The sequence below is a fragment of the Canis lupus genome, chromosome 3, assembly GCF_003254725.2.
Source record: "Canis lupus dingo isolate Sandy chromosome 3, ASM325472v2, whole genome shotgun sequence".
NCBI lineage: Eukaryota > Metazoa > Chordata > Mammalia > Carnivora > Canidae > Canis > Canis lupus.
Window position 1 is genome coordinate 59,671,476 of NC_064245.1, and position 22,655 is coordinate 59,694,130.

Here is a 22,655-nt window from a genome sequence, read left to right on the forward strand (position 1 = left end):
CACGGGCACGGAGTGTCAGTTGGGGAGAACGGAAGAGCTCCAGGACCTATGGCGGTGGTGGCTGCCAGACACCCTGACTGTGTCTAGTGCCACTGAACTGTATGCTCATGGGGTTAAGATGGTAAGTTTTGTGTTACGTGTATTTGCCACGGTTAAAAAAAATAACAACATAACTGGATGTTTTCAGAGAGTGTTAGTAATTATTTTTATGATCATAGAGAACATTGGCGTTAGGGCCTATTAGGTGTGTGCTCAGGAAGGGCCCCCCACCCCCCAGAAGGTGGTCTCTGAACTGAGCTGCTGCCCTGTGGTCAGGAACATGCCCTCCAGAACGGGCAGGAAGGGCAGGAAGGGCCTGGGGCCAGTAGGGCTGAGGGAGGGAAGAGTGGGGGTCTGGGCCTTGCTGCACACCCACGGGAGGAGGGCAGGTGGAGGTGGGCCAGGACTGGGGAGGGGTCTCCCCCCGGTTGGCCTCTCCTGCTGCCCCAGCCCCCACTCCTCATGGGCTCCTCTGCAGGGCTCTCCATCCTCACCCCAGCTCAGTACTTCTGTCATTCCCATGATCCCCAGGTGGGCTTCTCTACTCCCAGGACCTGTAGCCCATATGACTCCAAACACCTGCCTCCAGGGCAGATTTGCAGAGAGCTGAGCTCAACCCAGATGTCCAGCCCCTGAGCCCCTTCCTCCACCAGATGTCCCTCAGGAGCTGCCAGCCCAATGGGAGTCTCCAGCGGGCCACACCTCCACCTGCCCTAAGCCAGCTCTTCCTCCCGTGCCCTCCTCGCCATCAGCAGGGCCAGAAGCTTGGGCCACTTTTCACATTTCCCCATTCTGTTCATTCCGCACCGACCCCGCTGAACTCCCAGCTCTGAGTGTGCTGGAATCTGCGCTCTCCTCTGCAGCACCCGATGATCTCACCCGATGACCTCCCTGGCCTCCACGCCAGCCTCCCGGCTGCCCCAGGCCTCAGCCCTCACTGCAGTGGGAGGGAGAGAGGATGGCCAAGGGCATCTGGGCAAAGTGGGAAGCATTCTAAAGCTGCGTGTGAGGGTGACACAGGAGTTTGGGGGGCCGGGGGTGTGGTCCAGGTCGGCGGGTGCTCCGGCCATGTGACGGTGAGGTCAGCAGGGTGAGCTCATGGGACAGTGTCGTGAATGCTATACCCAGGAGGGACCCTGAGGGGTTTCCAGCAGGGACATGATATTGCAGGCTTGCATTTGCGTAAATTCAGACTTTTCCGTGACTTTTCCGATAATAGATATTTCTGGTTTAAGAAAGCACAGAAATAATGATGAGCCCTTGGGTATTTCTCCAACACTTTCAAATATTGTACCTAATTTGGGATCTCGGCACAGAAAGATTGCCGGCTCCCATTTAAGGTTGAGGAGGGTGACTAGCCCAAGGTCACAGAACACAAAGATGGCAGAGCCACCGCACAGTCAGACTCTGTATCCCGTGACCCCTTTTGTGCTCGGGGTCACCCACACCAAAACCATCGTACGGAGTGATTTGCTCCGAGGACTCTGGGTAGCTGATCAGAGTGTGTGCTGAGTATCCCAGCAGGAAGCATCCATCCACAAGAGTGAAGTGCCGGGTGGGAGAGTTATTTTTGCTCATCATGACTCACACAGGGCGTGTAGAAGATGCTCTGCACAGCTTCTAATTTAAGACCTGAGGGTGGATGCCTCTGTATTTGTTTGTCTCCACTGTCTGCCTCTCCTGGCGTCAAAGCCAAGTTTTCTGTGTTCCCCAGCTGGGCACATCTGTCCGGCCGGGAATAGATTGGACGATTGGGGTTTAAATAGGTAAACTGCCGATGTCACCGGTCCAGGGCACTGGGCTGGGGACCCTTTTGGGGACAAACTTGGTGAAGGGCAGACCCAAATTAAAAAGTCTCTCCTCACTGGAGTTCTGAATGGAAACCTGAGATCTGTTGCACAAACGGAGCTCTCGCGGAGGCGAGAAACAGTTTCTGGATGCTGTTCGTTTCTCTCTGTCAACTCGGAGCTCTGAGAGCCGTGATTTTCATGAGTGCCGCTGTGAGGCAGGTTGGGAGGTTGGCACCACCTTTTGGAGGAGACGGGTTGGAAGCCCTGCAGCGGGAAGCCATGGACCAGGGAAGGCGACCTGGCAGCCTGAGTGGGGAGCAGAGTGGGGGCACCTGCGGTTCCCACAGGTGGGGGTGGCTCATGTGGGCAGGTCCAAGCAGGAGTCCAGGTGGGACTCGAGCCAGCAGGCCTGGAGATGCAGGCTCGTGTTGAAGGGTCAGAGGAGGGTGTCTGGATCCCCTCAGTTCAGACAGTCTCCTGGCCTGGTGGAAAGGGAGACGGGAGTCCCACGTCAGGATGGCACAGTCTGCCCTGTCTCCCTGGAGCATCTTTCTGTGAAGGGTCCACTCTGACCCATCCCCACCGGGAGCCAATAGTGCATCTCCTGTAGAAATTTCCAGAAAGTCTCTCATCTACTCCAGTCCGGCCTAGGGGGTCACCATTAAATGCCTTCTGCTACCTTCTGTGAGCTCTCCAGCAGGGGTCTTGTGGGACTTGTTTTATTCCCGGGGCCTGATGTGCCTCTGAATGACCCAGTTATGCTTCGTAAGAATAAGACCAGGACTGTGGGCCAAAGGGAAGAGGGAAAGGGATGTTGAGGGACAGGAAGCCTCCCTGCCCCTCCCTGCCTTACTCTGCCTCTTTGCATGGCCAGAGATCCATCCCCAAAACTCTGGACTGACCTGCAGACTTCTGGAAGCCACTCCTAGTAGTCCTCGAAGGTGGGAAGGTCTCCCTTGACCCTGCCAAGTGCACTTCCTCAGGAAACCTCATGTTTGCTGTTGCTTCCTGGGCAGAGGTGGTCCCATCACTGGCCGTGATACGTGCTAGCCCAGTAGGTGGGTGATGTTGGGGGAGAAGAGGCTGTGGACGACGGTGGGCAGTGTGAAATTCCACAAGACGCTTGGCCTCTTTGGCCATGCCCCAGCCCATGCCCCAGAGAGAGGGAAGGGGGTCATTCCCCTGGGGGCAGCTTCTCCACCCTCTGCCCATGTCTGTCCTGGGGTCTCACAGTGCAGGGGGCCATAGGCTTCCCATCCTTCCCACTGCCACCTGTGACCTGCCTCAACAATGAGACCCTGACTCACAATGGTGCTTGGTGAACTTCTTTTAAAAAAAATGCTACGACGGTAAACTGAGTTGCCCTGTGTGGCATGCTCTGGGCATGCTCACCGTGTCCCAGAGACCGTGCATAGTCTGCTACACTGCTTTGTGTGTTGGCTCTTCTGGCCGCCTCTGCAGCGGGGATTCCTCTCTCTATTTATAGAGGAGGAAACGGCAGCTCAGAAAGGTGAAGTAACTTTCCTAAGGCTGCACAGCTCACAGCTCAGGACGGCAGCTGAGGCTGAAGCCCAGCTCCACGTGCCTCCAGAGTCCGCACTGTCCCTTGACCCCCATACTTGTGGCCTCCCCAGATTCCTAGGGCTGTCACCTCTATTCTCTCCTGCAGAGCATCGTCAGAGTGGCTATGAGTGGGGACCGTGAGCCATGGAATCCTGGAGAAGGGGCCTGACACGGGATGTGTGTGGGTTGTCACTCAGGGGTGGGGGAGCAGAGGCAGGCTCGGCCAGCGTGCTCAGAGGCACACAGCCAGTGGACTCAGAGCTGAGAAGCAGCGGGACCAATGGCCCGCAGCGGGACCAATGGCCCAGCAGGTGTCCAGCTGCAGGGGAGCTCAGAGCTCACCAGGGACAATGAGAAAGGGCAGATTCCGCCCCAGCAGGTCTGGATGGGGCGAAGCCAGGGCACTGCCAGCAAGCTCCAGTGATGCTGGGGCTGTGGATCCCAGAGTTTATTAGTGGGGTAGCTTTGGGATAATAGGGGGGCCAGCTTCAGGAGTGTGGGACCCGGACCTAGTGCTTGGTGTAAAACTTACCTGCTGCCCTCTTAAAATTCTTAATTTTCTTTGAACAAGGAGGCCTGAATGGGGAGCAGCACAGGTTATGTAGCCAGTCCTGGGCCCCACACTAAGATGGGCTGGCTGCTGGTCCTATGCACCTGTCCTGTATTTCTCTCTAACATGTGGCCTCCAATTTCAAAACACCCAGCCTCATGGGCCCCCGGAACCCAGTGCAGGTACCATATGCTGGCCCGGAATAGTAAGCAGTAAAAATACACTGTTGGAAATAGTTTGGTTCCCAATTTGGAAGAACAATCTGCCAGCCTCTGCTCTGCACGATGCTAATTGATTTGTTTTCTTTGCTCCAGTAATCCTTTCCTTGTCAGCACTTTTTCTTCCCCCATCTTTCCTGGCTTACTTGTCCCACTCTGAGGCCCAAAATAGCCCCCGATCCAGATTGCTCGGCCCCCGGCCAGAACTACTTCCTCGGTTCTCATTTCTGCACCAAGGGCTGTGACGGAGAGGCGACCCCATACCTGGAGCTCTAGTTCTGTGTGGGAGTACTACCAACACCTGTTTCCTGGGAACGTGGTGCCCCCTCAGGTGCCAGGGCCTGGGCTCTGGGCTGGAGGCATGGCAGTGACAAGGCACAGGCTTTGCCTAGTCAGAAAGGCAGGCTCACCAAGGGAACACTGAGAATATTTGGCTGGAGCAAATGAATGCACAAGATGCTGGAGGAAGGGGCAGAGGAGGGATTAGAATAGGCCTGTTGGGAGGTTCGTATCACAGAGGGCTTCCTGAAAGAGGTGATGTTTGAAATGAGCTGCAGTGGATGAGGACGTATTTGACAAGCAGATAAAAAGGGGAAGGGCATCCCATCGTACAACCAAGCTAAACTCATGCTGGGGGCACCTGCAAAATTAAATGAAAAATTTTCAGCTTTGTTGAAGCTGCCCAGAATTGGGGGCTCAGAAAAATTCAAAGAAGCTATTTTAATTTTATCATATGTCGACTTTGTGTTATTTTGATATTGTAAGATCTGATTCTGAATGATCTGTGACAAGGTTAGGGTGTTTTGGTCCCACTGGACATTCCAGCCAGAGGGAACAAGTGCATGGAAAGGTGGTGAAGATGTGAACACTCTCAGTGAACTAAAACACATCAGGGCTCTAGATGACTGACACCTGGAGCCTGAGGCAGGGGGTGAGAGGCAGGTCAGGGACCCCCACTCTCTGGTCATGCTGCCTGTCTGGCTGAAACACCCTCCCCTGGGTCTGCTAGTCAAATTTCCATCCAGTTTTCAAGGCTCATCTGGGTGTCACCTCCTCTAGGAAGCCCTCCTTTTGGCCCTGTACCTGGATTCTACTTACCCTCCTGCTCTGCTGCCACAAAGCCCTGTGCATACCTAAATTTTTGCTTAGCTCTTTACTTTTAGCAACTATGAAAGAATGAATGAATGAATGAATGAATGAGTCTTCACTGGTGTATGAACCTTTGAGTAATGAAGAGAAATAAGTGAATGAGATGTTTTATGACAGCTAGTCTCCAGGCTTCATAAATATCCCCAGGAATGTTTTCCTCCCAAAGGAGAAGAGCAAACAATTTCTTTCGGAGTCACGGATTGAGATGGACTTGCTTACCCATTCATGCGTGCATGCATTCAGCCCGCGTCCATCAGGCCTGGATTAGCTGACGGCGCCACGTCGGCCTGGGCTACACGCTCACAGTACAGAGCAGGAGCTAACGTGGCTATCCTGCGCTCAAGGGCACAATCTACCCGGGGAGGTGGCTAAGTAAATAGTTGCATCCTAAGAACATTGAAAAATAGTTGTGAGAAACCATTTTGATGAGTGACACTTGGGCTTCCCTGGCCAGATGGCCCCAATGGCCTGGCGTGGGGGCCGCTGCCCCAGGGTGGGGCACAGAGTCTGGCCCGCGTGGTGGGCAGATGTTGAATGAACCAAGCGGCCTCCAGTAAGATGTGTAAGAAAGCTGCGTGGTTTGTTTCGTTCCTTTCCATTATCCGGGGAGGGCAGGTGCAGCGCAGAACACAGGGTGTTGTGGCAAGGAGGACACAGGAACCCAAAAGAGCCCCTGGTAGCCAGAGCTGGAGCACTGGGGTAAGGAAATAACAGAACAGCATTGAATGACAGCTCGAAGTCTAACATAAATATTCATGAGTTCATAGTGACGTAAATAAACGATTGAATAAATAAGTGAAGGAGAAGAGACGGGTCTCCCACGCAGAAGGATTCTTCACAAGAATGCCTGTAGCTCTTCTACCTCCCCCCCCCCCACTGCAGGTGGGGGCTGTGCACGAGGGTGTCCTCCAAGGGGGACGGCGAGGACCCAAGGAGGAATGGGGTGCCATCCAGCGGAGAGCCCTGACCAGTGCCACCCAGCCCATGAGGCCCTCCATAGCCTGCTCTCTGGATCCACTGCCCTCAGGAAGCTCCTCACCTCTTGGCCTTTCCTCCCCGAAACCCATGACCCCTAGTGTCACCACGAGGAAAGCGCAGAGAAGCCGAAATCCAGAGGCAGTCAGCAAAATAGGCTGCAGGACGCCTCAACACCGTCAAGGTCAAGAAAACAAGGCGCGTCTGAGAAAGCCACAGCCCAGAGTAGCCTAAGGAGACATGACACCTGAATGTCAGGTGGGGTCCTGGATGGGGTCCTGGACCAGGAAAGGCCATTCGTTGAACGTAGTGCGTAGTTCAGACCATACACTTGTGCGGATGCTGGTTCCTTAGCTGTGACAAATGTCTGCTACTGATGTGACATATCCCAGCAGAGGAAACCGCACCAGGGGTTATGGGACTCTGAACTATCTTTGCAACTTTTCTGTAAATTTAAAGCTATTCTAAACTACAGTGTTTATTTAAAATAAAAAATATAGAGGCACCTGGGTGGCTCAGTTGGTGGAAGTGTCTGCCTTCAGCTCAGGTCATGATCCTGGGGTCCTGGGTTCGAGTCCTGCATTGGGCTCCTTGCTCAGCAGGGAGTCTGCTTCTCCCTCTCCCTCTCCCCCTCCCCCTGCTCATGCTCTCGTGCTCACTCTCTCTCTCTCTCTCACTCAAATAAATAAACAAAATCTTAGAATAAAATAAAATAAATAATTTCCTTCTAACTCCACCACTTAAAGCTCACCACTAAGATGTCCCCCGTGTTACCTCCCGTTCATTTTTTCCAAGCTGAAGTGCGATTGTCATCTAACGTTACCTCAGGTTCGGGGGTACAACATAACGGCTCGGTATTTGCATATATGGTGAAATGATCGCCACGGTACGTCTCGTTACCCCCCCCCCACACACACACACACGCCACCACACGTTGTTATAACGGTGTGATGAGACTGTTCAGGCAGGATCTACACTCAGCAACTTTCAAACATGCGGCACAGTGTTCCTGACCGTGTCACCCGCTGGGCCCCGCAGCTGTGACCCGCTCACTTGGTGACGGGCAGTTTGCGCCTCCTGACCCCCTTCACCCCTCGCCCACCCGCCACCTGCACCGCCAATCTGTTCTCTGTTTCTGTGAGCTCAGGTTTGGCTTTTAAGATTCCACCCGTTTTAGGCAACTGGTAAATTATTGACCGTTACATCTGAAGCTAATGATGTACTCTATGTTGGCCAATTGAATTTGAATAAAAAAATTAAAAATTAAAAACACACACATATATATATATATTTAAAAGATTCCACTTGTAAGTGCGATCACGTGGTACTTGTCTCTGACTTCTCTCCCTGGGCATGACGCCCTCAAGGTCTGTCCCCGCTGTCACAAGTGGCCAGGTTTCCTTTCTTTTATGGCTGAATAGTAAACTCTCTGCTTCTATTTGTGTGCACCTCCACTGACACAATTACACTTTTACACAGTTACCATTGACAAAATTATCATAGGCTTCCTCACAGTTTTGTCCATGTGAAATACATAGTTGCTTATAAGTTTATACTCTACTTCTTTTCATGGGGTGGGGCGTCCATAGCCCCACAGCCTTCCCCCCTTGAAAGCCAGGGTCATCGCATGTCCGGCTGGTCCCCCCCCCACCCCGACCTCACCGGCACCCCACTCTGCATAGACTACCCCTCAGATCCAGACCCTGGCTCCATCCTGCATGCTGTGTGACCTCAGGCAGTTTGTTCCCCCTCTCTGGGCCTCCGTTTCCCCATCAGCGAAGCAAAGGGGATAATTGCCCCGCAGAGCTCCAGTGAGGACAGTCTGGTTGCACTCCTATTAGATTTTCATTGCAGGCTCGCCCAATGCCAGGCACCCTATTGTTCTCTCCATTTTATAGAAAGGAGAACGAGGCAGGAAATGGTCAGCCAGCTTGCCTGAGGTCACATGGACATGGAATTTGAGCTGGGCTATCTGAGACTGAGAGTGCCCCTGGCCCCCTGCTCTGTCCACATGGGTGTCCGTTCATTCATTCATTCATTCATATCATTCATTTATTCATTCATTCAACAAGTGTGTGGGGTCCCCAGGCCCTGCAGGAGTGATGGTAGGGAGGGGACAGCTGTGAACTCTGCAGACCTGGCCCTGGCCCCAGAGGGCCACAGTCCTGTGGGAAGAGGCTATCTCCACAAAAGGTAGTGAGCAAATACCATGTCCCCCACGGCCTTGAAGCCGAGGATCCACTGGCCCAGGGGGGTGAGGGGGAGACAGAGGGGACAGGTGTTGAGGGAGGACTAGATATGGGTGGACCACCCTGGCTGTGGCCAGTGCACAAGCAAGAGGCAGGGAGGGAGGCCAGTCCAGGAGGAGCCTGCAGACCCTGCCACAGAGGTCACAGTCTCTTTGGGACTGTGAGGAACCCAGAGGTCTCCACGAGGTCTGTGAGTGAGAAGACTGCCCCCCCCCCCGCCCCCAGCTTATTTGTGGGAACTGGATCTTCCAGAAGAGGATGGAGGTAGAGATTGGGCTCACCCATGCGGCAGGGGGCTGACCACATGGCCGGGGGTGGGGGGCATCTGCTCTCAGTGCCAGGTGCCCACATCCCCTCCCCAGCCCTCCAGGCTGGCCGACCCTCTGGCCTCAGGAAAAGGAGGGAAGCCTCTCCCTGTGCCCTGGGCTCTGCCTCTGAAGATCCCGGTGGTGCCCTGTGTGTAGCTAGCAGGGCCAACCTGTTCTGACCTGTGGCTGGCCTTTCCTGACCTTCCTATGAGACCTGGGGCTTCCCCTCCGCCCCACAGTCCAGCAGGGCTTGTACCTGTGCACATACCTTAGCAAGAAAGTGGACAAACCCAGAAAGGGCCACAGGCCGGCTTCCCAAGCAGGATGCACCCCATGGAGATGTGGCTCCCCTGACCCTCCAGGTGGAGCCAAGAGCCTTGCAGAGACCCCTCCATGGGAGGCTTTTGCAGATGGGGATGTGTGCGGCAGGGCTGTCACCCATCTTTGCCATGGACGCCTTGTCTGCTGGTTTCCAGGATGACTCCCTACTGACGTGGTTAGCTTGGTTACATCTGTGAAGACCCTGTTTCTAAGTGAGGTCCCCTTCACAGGTACCCAGGTTAGGACATGGGGACCTGGTGTCTTCCTGGGGGATGCCATTTCACCCACGGTGGTGCCCTCTTGGGCTCATAGAATTTGACAGGCAGCTACTTCTGTCCCATCCTCCTTGGCCACCTCACATCCGCAGTCCCACCCCTGCACACACTCTCCCAGGTGGACCCCCAGGTGGCCCAGTGTTCTGCCTTGGGAGGCAGCCACCAGCTCAGCCTCCCCACCATCCTACCATGTCTCCTTGGGCCACCAGTCAGCCACATGATGGTGGACGCACTCACCTGTCTCCTGCTGCCCCCCTCCCCGAATGGATGGCTCACAGCAGACCATCAGCGTGTGGATGGTGCCCAGCACCCCGGCCCTGGGAAATATTTGTGCAGTGAGAGAATGAATGACCAGTGTGCACGAGTGGGCAGGGGCAGGGGGTGGGGGGGCACCCTCCCTGCCCCCCCACCCCAGTTCCTGCCGTGCCCCCCAGTCTGGTATTTAGAGGGGAGGCTCATGGCTTCCTGGTTTTCTGTTTCAGATTGTCCTGGTGAGCTCCTCACTCAGCGACCGTGACCAGAGTCTGTTCCTCAGCACGGACGAGGGTGCTACCTTCCAGAAGCAGCTCATCCCCTTCTCGGTGGAAACCCTGATTTTCCACCCCAAAGAGGAGGACAAGGTGCTGGCCTACACCAAGGAGAACAAGGTACGCAGCCCTGGGGCTGGTGTCTGGACCTGAGGGCCCCTGTTACTGCTCCTTGGGTGGGGTCATGGGGCAGTGATAGGCTTCTCATCATGGGGTTACCAGAACCCTTCCCCCCGAGACCCGGCGGTCTGGGTGCTCCCACTGGGGGAGGGCCGCTTGGCTGTATTGTGTGTGAACTGAGTGGGTGGAGGTGAGAGGTGCGCTTGGCACACATACGCGCATGAGACAGGATTAGGGCTGTTCCTCTCTGCCTCCCCTCTGGGTGCACCAGCCATAAAGCCATTTACCACTTCCAGAATATTCCACACACCATCCCACGCTGGGCCTTGCCAGGCCTTTCTGCCAGCCTGGAATGCTTTTCCACCTTCACTAGGAGTGAATCATCCTTCAGATCCCCCATCAGCATCCTCTCCTCTGGGGGCTGTGTCACCAGGGCCCCACAGGACCCAAGGGCACCTCCATGGGGCGACCAAGGAACATTGTGGAGGGCTCTTTCCAGGTCCAGGGGGTAGGAGAGCCCCAGGGCTGGCACCAGCAGGTCCTGAGGGCTGAGGATGAGGGTGCCGTGGGGAACGGAGAGAGCTGGTGGACAAGGACTGCCCTGCCGTGGTGGAGGCCAGCATTGGTTTCCTGCAGCCCGAGGCCAGTGACCACACACTTGATGGCCTACAACAACAGAAGTGTGTTCTCCCACAGTTTTGGAGACCAGAAGTCCAAAATCAGTATCATTAGATCAAAATCGAAGTGTCTGCAAGGCCACACTCCCTCCGGAGGCTGTGGGGGGTCCCTGGCCATTTTCAGTTTCTGGCATCGAGCTGTTTGTGAAGGAGCCTCTCCAGCCTGCAAAGGCAGTGTCCTCCTCTGTGTCTGTGCTCTGTGTTCACAGAGTGTGAGTGAGTGTGAGTGTGTGACTGTGAATGTGAGTGCCTGATTATGTGTGTGTGTCTGTGAGTATCTGAGTGAGTGAGTGACTGTGAGTGCATGACTGTATGTGAGTGTGTGTGAGACAAGTGAATGTGATAGAGTGTGTGTAACTATGAGTCTGTGTTGAGTGTATATGAGTGTGAGACTGTGAGTGTGTGACTGTGTGTGAGACAGTGTGTGTGTGAGACTGTGTGTGACTAAGACTGAGTGCATGACTGAGTGTGTGAGTGTGAGACTGTGACTGTGTGTGTGTGACTATGACTGTGTGACTATGAGTATGAGTATGTGACTGAGTGTGTGAGTGTGGCTGTGTGACTCTGGCTGTGTGTGACTGAGTGCATGAGTGTGAGACTGTGTGACTGTGAGTGTGTGACTGTGTGACTATGAGTGTATGACTATGACTGTGTGAGTGTGTGACTCTGAGTGTGTGAGTGATTGTATGTGTGTGACTGTGTGTGTCTGTGAGTGTGAGTGTGTGGCTGTGAGAAATCAGAGCAGTCGCCCTCTGCTGCCCCTGGGGAATCCAGGATAATCTTTCCAACTAAAAATCATCATGGAATCACATCTGCAAGTCCTTTGCCCTCTGAGGTCACTTGCACAGGTGTGTGGACTAGGACGTGGCTGCCGTTTGGGGACCATTTTTGGCCTACTGTCATGCCCAGTGACACTCTGTGGCCCCCCACGTCTCTGGGAGGGGCCCAGGAGGAGGCCTGGCCTTGGAAAGGGAGCTTAGCCAACACGGGGTTGGGCAGTGGATGCCATCCGCACAGGCCAGTCCTGTGTGGAGGAGGATGGACAAGGATGGTGCATGGTCTGGAGGCAAATGGAAGCTGTTCCTCAGGACCTTGCCCCTGGTCCACACGCCTCCACCTCCCCGCACCCCTCATCCCCAGGGCTGATCGCAGTGTGCTTATGTATTTGTGACATTATCCTATTATTGCTGGTGCCCTGTACACACACACTCTGTTCCTTGAGGGCAGGGACTAGTCCTAGTTTTTACACCATTTTAGCTCAAGTTCCCAGCTGACAATAGTTGTTGGATGGATGGACATTGAGATGAGGCTGGATGGGTGGGTGGATGGGTGATCGATGGTGGAGGTGGGTGGATAGATGGATGGGTGCGGCTGGATCGATCCGTAGGTCAATGACGGATGTCTCCAATTAGAGATCGCCCAGGCCGAGGGCCTCCAATTGGAGACTTCCGGCTGGTCTGAGCCATGGCTCCCTACAGGGCCCGGGCTCCTTGCCCAGGCCTGGGCCTCGCTGCCTGGCGCCCCTGAGATCCCCTGGCCTAGTGGGCTGCCTCTTTGCTCCGGGCGTCTTCCGTTGGGACAGCATGTGCTTCTGGGTATTAATAGCAGTACTTAGCCTTCCATGTAATTAGACTAAAGCACAATCACGGAGACTTATTTTCCTGCAGAAATTGACTGCATTGCAATTGCTCTTTAATTTATGGTGCCCTGAAAAATTAATGGAGCTGAAATCTCGGTTATTTTCCTTGGTTCTTTTCAGTGACTCTAAGGAAAGAAAAAGGGGAGAAAAAAATGGCTTAGTTGTAGTTATAAAAGGAATGAAGAATTTGAGGAAATTAATAACGATGACAATACGGCCTTGGGGTTCAGTTTTTTTTTTTTTAATAGGGTTTTATGGTTTTCAAAGCTCTCTTGCTTCCAAGAAGCGGGATGGCATGGTGGAACCACACCAGCTCTCGATTCCGACAGACCCAGTGTATTAGGTAGGCATCTGCTCATCCGAGTAACATGCAGCCCCAGACCTCAGTGGCTCCCAGCAGCGAGGGTCACTGCTTGCTCCCAGGGTCTGTGAGTTGGCTAGGCTTCTACCAGGCTCTGCTGGGACTGGCGACACATGGCCCCTGGCTGATGGTAGGGTTCAGATGTCTGCACCTCTCTTATTCTGGAACCTGAAGTCATCTGGGGTCATGCTGTTCTCATGATGGAGGGCCCGGGGAGGGGGAGGGGCTGGCCAAACTGCCCCAGTGGTGTTGGCCTGTCTGCTTTGACCTGGAAGACATCACATCCCGTCACACACCACAAACCAAAGCAAGTCACCTGCCAAAGTCAGAGTCAACAGGGATGGGCACCAATATCCTGTCGTCAAGGACTTGCAGGCTGGTTCCAAAGCCAGAGGCTCCCCTTTGCTTTTCCTCTCAGGTGCCTACCCCTTCCTCCAGCAAACACAGTCCTCCCACCCTCAGACAACCCCCCTGCTGCTTTCACCACCCCCTTCACTGGGACACTAGCTCGGGGCGCTGTGAGGCTACCTTATTTGGAGCCTGGGTGGCCTTCCTCTCTGACAGCCTGATGCAGGGCTTTCTCTTTGAAGGCTCAGCAAACTGCACTGGAGTCCTGGGATCAAAAGGGATGTGGGGGCCAGGCAGTCCCTTCCCATGGCAGCTCTCTGAGGACCCCTGGCACCAAGCTGAGCCGCCTGATTCCCAGCGCTGGTCCCTGGGACCTGCCTACAGACACAGCCCTGCACACTTGATGGACCCACTGTTATGGTTTATTCTGCTCCCCATCAAAAACATCCTCTATTTCCCAGCGCTGGGAGAAGTTAACCTGAGCCTAGGAATGCCTTCCAGAAACTAGTAGTAGGGAAGAAAAGACACCTTGGATGACCAATCTGGGAAGCCTTCCTAGAGGAGGGGCTTTGAAGAGAGGCGTAGAGAATGGATCGGGGGATCCCTGGGTGGCACAGCGGTTTGGCACCTGCCTTTGGCCCAGGGCGCGATCTGGAGACCCGGGATCGAATCCCACGTCGGGCTCCTGGTGCATGGAGCCTGCTTCTCCCTCTGCCTATGTCTCTGCCTCTCTCTCTCTCTCTGTGACTATCATAAATAAATAAAAATTTAAAAAAAACTTCTGTTAAAAAAAAAAAGAGAATGGATCGGGAGGTACGTTTACTTTTTAATATAACTTCAGAACAACAGGAGCAATTAGAGAAAACCAGACGCTCGCATCCCTCCAGCCTACGTAAAACTGTGTTTGCATTTATCTGCACTGAAGCAAAGTAGAGTTGCCGTCAAGGCAGCGGGGGTGGGGGGCGGGCAAGGGTTCCCCAAGAAGGGGTGGGCAGAGGTGCAGGTTCACAGTGGCCGCCGTGAACGTCCATCAGCGGATGAGCTGTCCTGCAGGGCTATGGGCTTCAGTGCCCGCTTCCTCCCTGACTTCAGGCTTCAGAATTGGGCAGAAGCCGGACTTCTCTGAAACAGAACAAGTTCATGAACCCAGAGAGTCTCACACTTTGGTGCATGTTCCCTGTCTGCCCTGATCAGTTGTCTGACAGAGCTCTGGGCAGGAACAAGACACCACTCTGGATAATTTAAGCAGAGGAAGGATTTAGCATGAGGAACCAGGTGTTCCCTAAATTGTTGTGGGGCTAGAGAAAGGGCTTCAGGTTGGAATCCCAGGGTTCACCCAGGGGCATGTAGAGCTGTCCCACCTGGGGAGCTTCTGCCTTCCATGTCAGGAGGGGCGGGACCAGGACGGGTGGGACCAGGAGCCCCAGCAGACTTGCCAAGGTCAAGGATACACAGCAAGTGTTGAGACCCACGCATGTGACATCGCCACTGCTGCAGCCATACTGCCTGGCAATGCTCACAGAGCCAGTGACTGGATGGCAGAAGGCAGAGTCCAGCTGCTGCCTCCACCATGGTCGCCTCTCCACCCTCCAGAGCTGAGGATGGATCCCGCAGCAAGTCCCCGCAACCTGGCTGGCCAGCAGGCATGGCCCTCGGTGGCTAGAAAATGCCTCCATGCAACCTTCACCTTCTAAACCTCCCATGAGTGCGCCTGTGGCCAAGAACTCTAGCTGCAAGGGAGTCTGAACGATTCTGAGTTTCCACTTTCCAGCCCGTGCTCTTACGAGGCACCTGACAATGGGGCAGGGAAGGATGCTGAGTCCCAGGCCCACACACAGCATGCTGCCGGGAGCCCGGGCAGCTGCCAGACGGCAGCACCTCTAATAATTCTGTAAGACCTACTGGCACACATTTCTGTGACTGACCTACCTCTGACCTTATCCTGCTCCTTCCCTCTGGTCTCTCCCTTGCTCTGACTTCTGAGCACCGATTCATCTTTATATCAGAGTGGCCTGTGTTGCTCTGGTAGTCACCTCCGCTCTTTTCCTGCCTGCACGTGCAGGGTTTGCTGCAGCAACCAGCATGTCCCTGATGTGTTTATTCTTGTTGATTTGCTGGTGTTTGTCTTTTATTAAGTGGAAATGTTCTATTTCTGCAGCGATTGATGGTGTATTATAAAATTGCCTCCCGCGAGAGCAAATTGGAAAGGCTCCATCATGTCGCAGGGCAGGCGTCATAAATGCAAGTGCATCTGTGGGGATGGCAGCGATAATGCCGTCCATTAACACGGAGGTTTTATTACCAGACTCCCGTAAATTGATGGCTATGCACCCACTTTTTATTTGTGTGCTGTCTGAGGATAGGAGCAGTTCTCTCCCGATTTGTAGACGGGTGACTTGAGACATGAGGTGGAAGGAGTCTTGACCTGGTCACTCAGAGGGCACAGAGAAAGGACTAGAGGTGACTTGTCATCCTTCCTGGGGGACCCTCAGCCACTGGGGTGTTACACTTAGTTCCATGAGGTGGGAACCACTGCTGTGAGCAAACACGGCATGACCTTGGGTGCCTTACTTACCTCTCTAAGCTCTGATCTTTCATCAGTAAAGTGGTAATGACCCATTTTACGGTGCTTGGACCAGCTCTTAGCTCAGTACCTGCCACTAGCCTCTCCCACTGAGGCCCTTCCAGAAGTTCAGCACAACCAGCTGCTCGAGCTACGGACATTTATTGAGCATCTACTGTATACATACATGCCAGGCCTGACTACAGATGCTTAATAAGATGGGTGATTTCCTCGTGTCCTGGATCTTTTTTTTTTTTAAGATTTTATTTATTTATTCATGAGAGATACAGAGAGAGAGAGAGAGAGAGAGCAGAGACATAGGCAGAGGGAGAAGCAGGTTCCATGCAGGAAGCCTGACGTGGGACTCGATCCCAGGACTCCAGGATCATGCCTTGGGCCCAAGGGAGGTGCTCAACCACTGAGCCACCCAGGTGTCCCTTGTGTCCTGGATCTTATGTTCCAGGGGGTGAAAGCATTCCAAAAAGCCATTTTTAAAGACAAAAGTGATCATTTCATATCATGTATTCTGGAGCAGGTGTCCGTAGATGACAGCTTGGCACTGTCTTGTCAATAAAGTCTCCTTGGCACGCAGGCAAGCCCATTTGTTTCCATCTCGTCTCTGGCTGCTTTCCTGTTCCAGAGGCAGAGATAAGCAGTTACAACAGAGACCACACAGCCTGGAAAGCCAAAGATATTTACTGTCCAGCCTTTTCCAGAACAGTTTGCCAGCTCCTCCCCTAGAATCAGATCTGTCCACTCGTTCAGCATACCCAGCAGCGATCCGTCCAGGGCCAGGCTTGGTGAGGGGCGGGTACCGCAGGTGTGTCCCTGTGAGCTGCACCAGCTTTAGCAGAGAAGCAGGAACAAAACTGCCGAGACAGGGAAGGAAATAAGGAAACAGCTCTGGGTTTCAGAGGGCAGGAGTTCTCTCAGCAAGTGTGAGGCTGGGGGGTCAGGGGAAGAGGGCAGAGATGCAGGCAGTGGAGCCTGGCCTGCAGCAGGGAGGGAAGGAGGACAGCAGAGGCAGACATGGTAGGAGGTGGGCTTCTGTAATGGGCTATGTTGTGTCCCCCCAAAATCTATATGTGGGAGTCCTCTCCCCCCCAGCACCTCAGCTGTGACCATACTTGGAGCTGGGGTTTTAAAAGAGGTATTTAAGTTAACGTGGGTCACCTGGATGGGTCCTGATCCAATAAGACAGGTGTCCTTACAAGAAGAGGAGATTGGGGGGCACCTGGGTGGCTCAGTGGTGGAGCATCTTCTTTCAGCTCAGGGCGTGATCCTGGAGTCCTGGGATCAAGTCCGCATCAGGCTCCCCACAGGGAGCCTGCTTCTCCCTCTGCCTGTGTCTCTGCCTCTCTCTCTGTGTCTCTCATGAATAAAGAAATAAAATCTTTAAAAAAAAAAAAAGATCGGAACACAGATATGCACAGAGAACCAGGTGAAGACACAGGGAGTACACAGTTGTCTACACAGCAGAAAGATGGGCCTCTAGGGGAACTGATCCTACTCACACCTTGGTCTCAGACTCCCAGGCTCCAGGACCGGGAGAGAATGAGGCTCTGCTGCTTGGGCCCTGTCTGTGGTGCTCATTCTGGTGGCCCTGGTGGCCCCGACGCTCATAAGCGCTCAGCCTCCTTGTGGAGCAAAAGGTCCCGTCTCAGGTATTTTCTCTGTGCTGCTGACAGAGAGGAGGGTGGCTTAGCAAAGGAAACTCCCACGTTTGTTAAGAACAGAGACAATGCTCCCTGTTCTCACCGGCTCACAGAGTATGGAGTCACAGCCATGCAACACGACTGTCTCCGGAGGCTGCAGCAGCGTCTCGGGCAGGGACAGCCGTCCCAGGGTGGGGTGTCCTCTCACAGATCGCTGAGGTTGGGACAAAATATTGGCAAGGAGAACTCACTGAGGTGGGACCCACTGGGTCTACATTCTGCAGCTATGGGGAAGAAGGAGCCATGAAGGGGGTCAGCCAGGGGCAGTGGAACAATCTAGAATGTGGGACTTGAACCTGTGGCCTCAGAGGTAGGGCATCTACCAGAAGCCAGGTGGCAAGGAGGAGGCCCCAGGTGGAGGTGGAAGGGGGCTGAGGGGCGCAGGAGGTTCCTGGAGATGAGGAGTGGAAGGGCCAGGGCCTCTGGTGCAGGTGGGTGACAGCACAAGGGGGTGTGCCTGGGACACCCCTCCCCTGGGCCAGAGTGGGAGCAAAGGGAAGGCACTGCAGGTCAGTTCTCTCCAGGACCTGGGCCCTGAGACCTGACACAGGCTTCTCGACCCAATGGACTGGGTTCTGAGCCCAGCTCTGCAGTACCAGGGCCTCTGGGCATTGACCTTGGCCAAACCCTGACCAAGAGGTGACTTTACACTGAGTCTTGTACACTGGATGTGATAAGGAAGGGCATTCCAGCCAGATCGGACAGCAGGTGCAGATGCTCAGAGGACCCCCTGAGACACATTAGCAGCACAGTCACACATGAGCCCAGAGCTGCATGTGACAGGGGTGTGGGATGTATGGGCAGAGACAGCAGCAGGAGGGAGGCCAGGCAGCCCAGGGGCCCTGAGTGCCCATATAAGGCAAGTGGCTTTATCCCAAGGCCATGGCATCCCGTGGAAGTTCTGACATACAAGAGAGATGTGGTCAGGTGCATGTCCCAGAAAGATCCTAGTGGCTGTCTCCTGGAGCAAGGGCTGGGTGGGAGGGTGGGGGGCTGCAGGCAGGAGGTCCAGAGGAGGTGCTGCAGGAAGCCACAGAGATGCAGGTGGCTCAGCGGGGCCGCAGGATGGAGTGGAGGCAGGGTCCAGCAGCCATGGGTTAGGTGGAGGATATTAGCACATTTGGAGCATGGTGACTTCTAGGGTGTAGCAGTGGGGTGGTGAGGGCAGGGCCAGGGTCCTGGCCTTGGGAGCTGGTGGGTGACAGGCACTAGGCAGGGCTGGGGCAGGCTTCCAGGATGGTGGTCCATCTGCCCGCAGTGAAGGCCAGGATCGCACACAGCTTATACTCGAGGAGCCCCAGTTTCCCTTCTGAGGTTCCACAAACCCTTCCCTCATGAACAGCAGCAATAACAACACCGTGACCTCACTTGCTAATCCTAACTTGGGGCCCTGAGGAGGACAGGCTGGGTCAGATGAGAAGCACGTGACACAGGGTGTGCAGATGTGGGCTCTAGTCTCGGTGACTGTTGCCGTGGTTGTTAGGCCCATTTCACAGATGGGGACACTGAGGTCCAGTGGCTGGCATCAGCCTTCCTTCCTGTTGAGGTCTGGCCATGAAATTGCTCTGCTTGCCTGATTTATTCTAGACACATCTCGAGTGCAGGGGAGTAAAGGCAGGCGCTTTCAAATCACAGAGAATTCACATCCAGCCTCTGCCAGTGAACAACCCGGGCAAATCACTCAACTGCTCTTAGCTGCCATTCTGCATCTGTAAAACAGATTGATAAAAGCATTCGATTCACAGAGATGTCACGAGATGGCCCGAGAGGGCACGTGCCCATGCGGTCAGCCCTCAGCAGCAGCGGGTGGGGGTTGATGTTGTCCCTACGTGATGCTGACAGGATGCTGTGAGCATGTAATTAGGGTAACCTTTCCGCAGTGGTACCTGGGTTGAGCCCGCACATTCCAGGAAGGCGGGGATCCCAGATTTCAGAAAAGTGTCAAACTGAGATTTAGGAAGCTTTGTGTGTGGGGGGGGTCACATAACTGTGTACTGTGGTGTCTGTTGGGAGCCAGGGCTACTGGGCCCCACTATCTCTCAAGTCAGACTCACCCCTGCAAAATGTTATAGCGGCAGGCACCATCTTATAGATGGGGAAACTGAGGCAGGCACAGCAAATGCGATGCAGGGCTCAGGGAAACCAGGTCTCTGCCTCTGGAGCACAGCTGGCCTCTCTGCTGGGGAGTGACCGTGACATGCCCCGCCCGCCTCTGCGACCCAGCGCTTTGGTCTCTGTGCTCTGAGTGAGCCATGCAGGATTTCCACGTGCGTCACGCTTCATGGGTACGCAGATCCCTTAAGATCCTCACGCCCACCCTGCTCTCGAGAATGGAGTGGAGGCCTCGGTGTTCCCATAAACCCCACCCTCTGACAGGGGAGGCTGGCAAAACTTTGCAAAGTCACCAATGAAAGATGCCTTGGGACCTTGATTATAGAACTGCCCACATCCCAGTCAGGGTGGGGGGTGCCCGTTTATTCTCACCCAGGACTGCAGCTGAAGCAGGGCAGAGCTGGTGGCGGGAGGCGGGGGGAAGGGGCAGGCAGGGCTCCTGCTTTCCAGGACCCCACACCCACCCCACAAGTGCCTCATCCTGGCAGCGGCAGCCTGCAGGCTCAGGTGGAGCAGGTGTGTGTTCTGCAGGGCCCAGTATGATGTGAGGAACCTTTGAAAATCAGGGCAAACGTTCCTTCTGCAGTTCACTCTCAAGCTGTCATGATGGGCTTTTTATTGAAGTAGAGTGACACACAATGTTACATTAGTAACAAGGCTCTGTTTGCTGTGCTCTCTGCAAATGTAGCTACCACCTGTCACCATGCCACAGTATCACGGTACCACTGGCTGTGGCCCCTCTGCTGTGCCTTTCTGCCACCCCCACCATGGGCGCCAGCAGGAGGTGGGGTCAGGCCGTCACGGTGCTTCTCATGCGCCGTTTAACATCACACTTCGCTGTGCCTGGGACCCTGGCGCAGAGTGCAGACCCTCCCAGGCTCCACGGCCCTGCTTTGGGGCTCGGTACACGGCGGGGGGCTGACACTGACCTTCCCCAGTCCAGTCCAGGCCCCCCAGAGTCTGTTCCAGGAGGTGGAAGGAGGCAGGACCTTGGAGGGGCCCCGACTCCGAGCCCTCCCTCCCAAACTCATTGTTTCACGGGGCTTCACTTAGAAAACTCAAAGATACATTTACTGGGAAGTTCAAGGTGGTGGCCACAGAGCGTGAAGCCCAAGTGGAGCACCCTCGTGAGCATAGGCCCTGAGCTACTGAGTGGCCGCAGACCCCAGACACAGAGGACTCTGCTGTTCCTGCATGGATGCTCCTTCACACTGCCTGCCCTTGGCAGACTCTGCTCCCTTCTTCCCAACAAACACCCAGCCTCCCAGCCTCCCGCCCCAGCAGCATGTTGTCAAGTCCCTCCTGGACAGCGGTGTTCAGGGGCACCTCCTCTTGGGGGCCTGCCTGGCCACTGCCCCTGGGTTCCTATCAGCTGACCTGGGGCCGAGGATGGCTCTTTCTGGACCTCTCAGAGGTCGGTCTGTACCCCTAGGTGAATGCCGAGGCTGCCACCAGCAGGTCCTCAGCCAGGCCTGGACCAGCCTGACCTCTCCCAGGGCATTCATCATCCAGGGGAGATCACCCCCGGCTCAGAAGAGGCTCATCCTCACAGCATGACCAGACTTTTGTCTCTCTTCTCTCTGTCCTCAAGCTCTACGTGTCATCTGACCTGGGGAAGAAGTGGACGCTTCTGCAGGAGCGAGTGACCAAAGACCACATGTTCTGGTGAGAGCCCACCCCCCTCCAGTGCTCCCCTTTGCTCCCTGCAGCCCTTAGCTCAGGGCTCCCCGCCTTCTCCTCCTCTGACCCCTGCCGCGTACCTCCCCATCCCACGGGGACCTCCTGAGTGCTCTTTCTGCTCTGCTGGGACCTGTAGGATGGTTGTGAGTGGGGCTTGCTGGTCCTCGGGTCAGGTGTGCACTCATGAACCAGCTGTGCACCTGACACAGGTGCTGGGCCCTCTCTGAGCTTCCACTTCCTCACTGTGGGACAGGTGCCAAGTCCATCTAGCTGTCACAGTGCCCAGCACACAGTAAGCCCACCACCTTCCTCCCCTCCCCACTGCCCCTCCCTCCCCATTCCTGCCCCAGGACCCGACTCAGCCCCTGATGAGCTCCCCTTCTCCCATGCAGCTCCCCCTGCTCCATGGCTTCCTCCACCCCTGCCTGCATCGGCCCCCCTCTCCTGCCCCATCCAGTGCCTGGGCTCCCCTCCCACGCTCATGTTATCTCTTGGGAGGGTCTCAGTGATCAGTGTGAGCAGTGTCCTAATCTCATTGCCCCAGTGAGGAAGCTGGTGCTGGAGAAGCATCAGCGGGCTAAATGGGTGAGGCCGGGGTTGGGGGGGTAAGTGCCTGCTGGTGGGGTATACAGATGGTGGAGGGGTGGCAGCTGAGGGTGCTGGTTCAAGACCCACCTCTGCTGCCCACTAGCCATGGCCATGGGCCATTCTTCTGCCTAAACCACCCCTGGAGTCGTGTGCACATGTGTTCTTCCCACCAAATTGCTCTTTCTTGCACACGAGCACATACACGCACGTGCATACACTCCTATCCTTTCCCTTTCTTACCTCGTTTGTACAACAGATATTGGACCAGGCTCTTTGTTGGGCCACAGTCCTGTCTCCCTAACAGTGACCACGGAGGGAGCTAGGGTCACGGCTTACAGCTGCAAGGTTGCAGGGAGGCCCGCATCGCTAACTCTGGAGCACTGGCCGGGTGGCCTGGGTGCCGTCCACTGATGTGGCTGCCCTGGAAGGGCCTGCTTCCTTCCCTGGAATCCCAAGGGGTGCCTCGATCACGAGCCTTGTCACTGATGTCAACTGTTGCTCCCCCAGGGCTCCCAGGAGGTGGGGAGGGGCAAGGAGGTGGGATTTCCGGACCCCAAGGGCCTGAGAAATTGGCAGAATGGCCAAGCGCCCCCGCACATCGGGTCCCAGGCCAGGCCGGGTGCTCAGATCTCTGGGGGCAAGAGACAAGCCCGCCTGCAGATACTGAAAGGTAAATTGGCACTAATTCAAATATGTGGTTAGCTCGGACAGATCAAGTGATTTCTCTCCCAAGTTTCTCCAATTGCTCTGAGCTGTTATGCGCAAGAGATAATCAGTCCAGACACTTGGCCCCTGGGGCCCAGGAACTTCTCCCGGAATGTGGTGACAGGCAGTGATGGGGCCCCTTCTCTTATAAGCAGCGAATAAGGCTGTTTTGACAGCATTTCT

The 22,655-nt window shown here is 55.1% G+C and overlaps 1 protein-coding gene across 1 annotated transcript in view; it reads left to right on the plus strand.

Annotated features, from left to right (window-relative positions):
- SORCS2 (sortilin related VPS10 domain containing receptor 2) overlaps positions 1-22,655 on the plus strand; it is a 459,215-nt gene that overhangs the window by 366,796 nt on the left and 69,764 nt on the right. The window contains exons 4-5 of the mRNA XM_025437086.3: positions 9,920-10,084; positions 21,091-21,164. Of these exons, the coding sequence (XP_025292871.3) occupies positions 9,920-10,084; positions 21,091-21,164 (239 nt within the window). The remainder of the gene's footprint in view (positions 1-9,919; positions 10,085-21,090; positions 21,165-22,655) is intronic.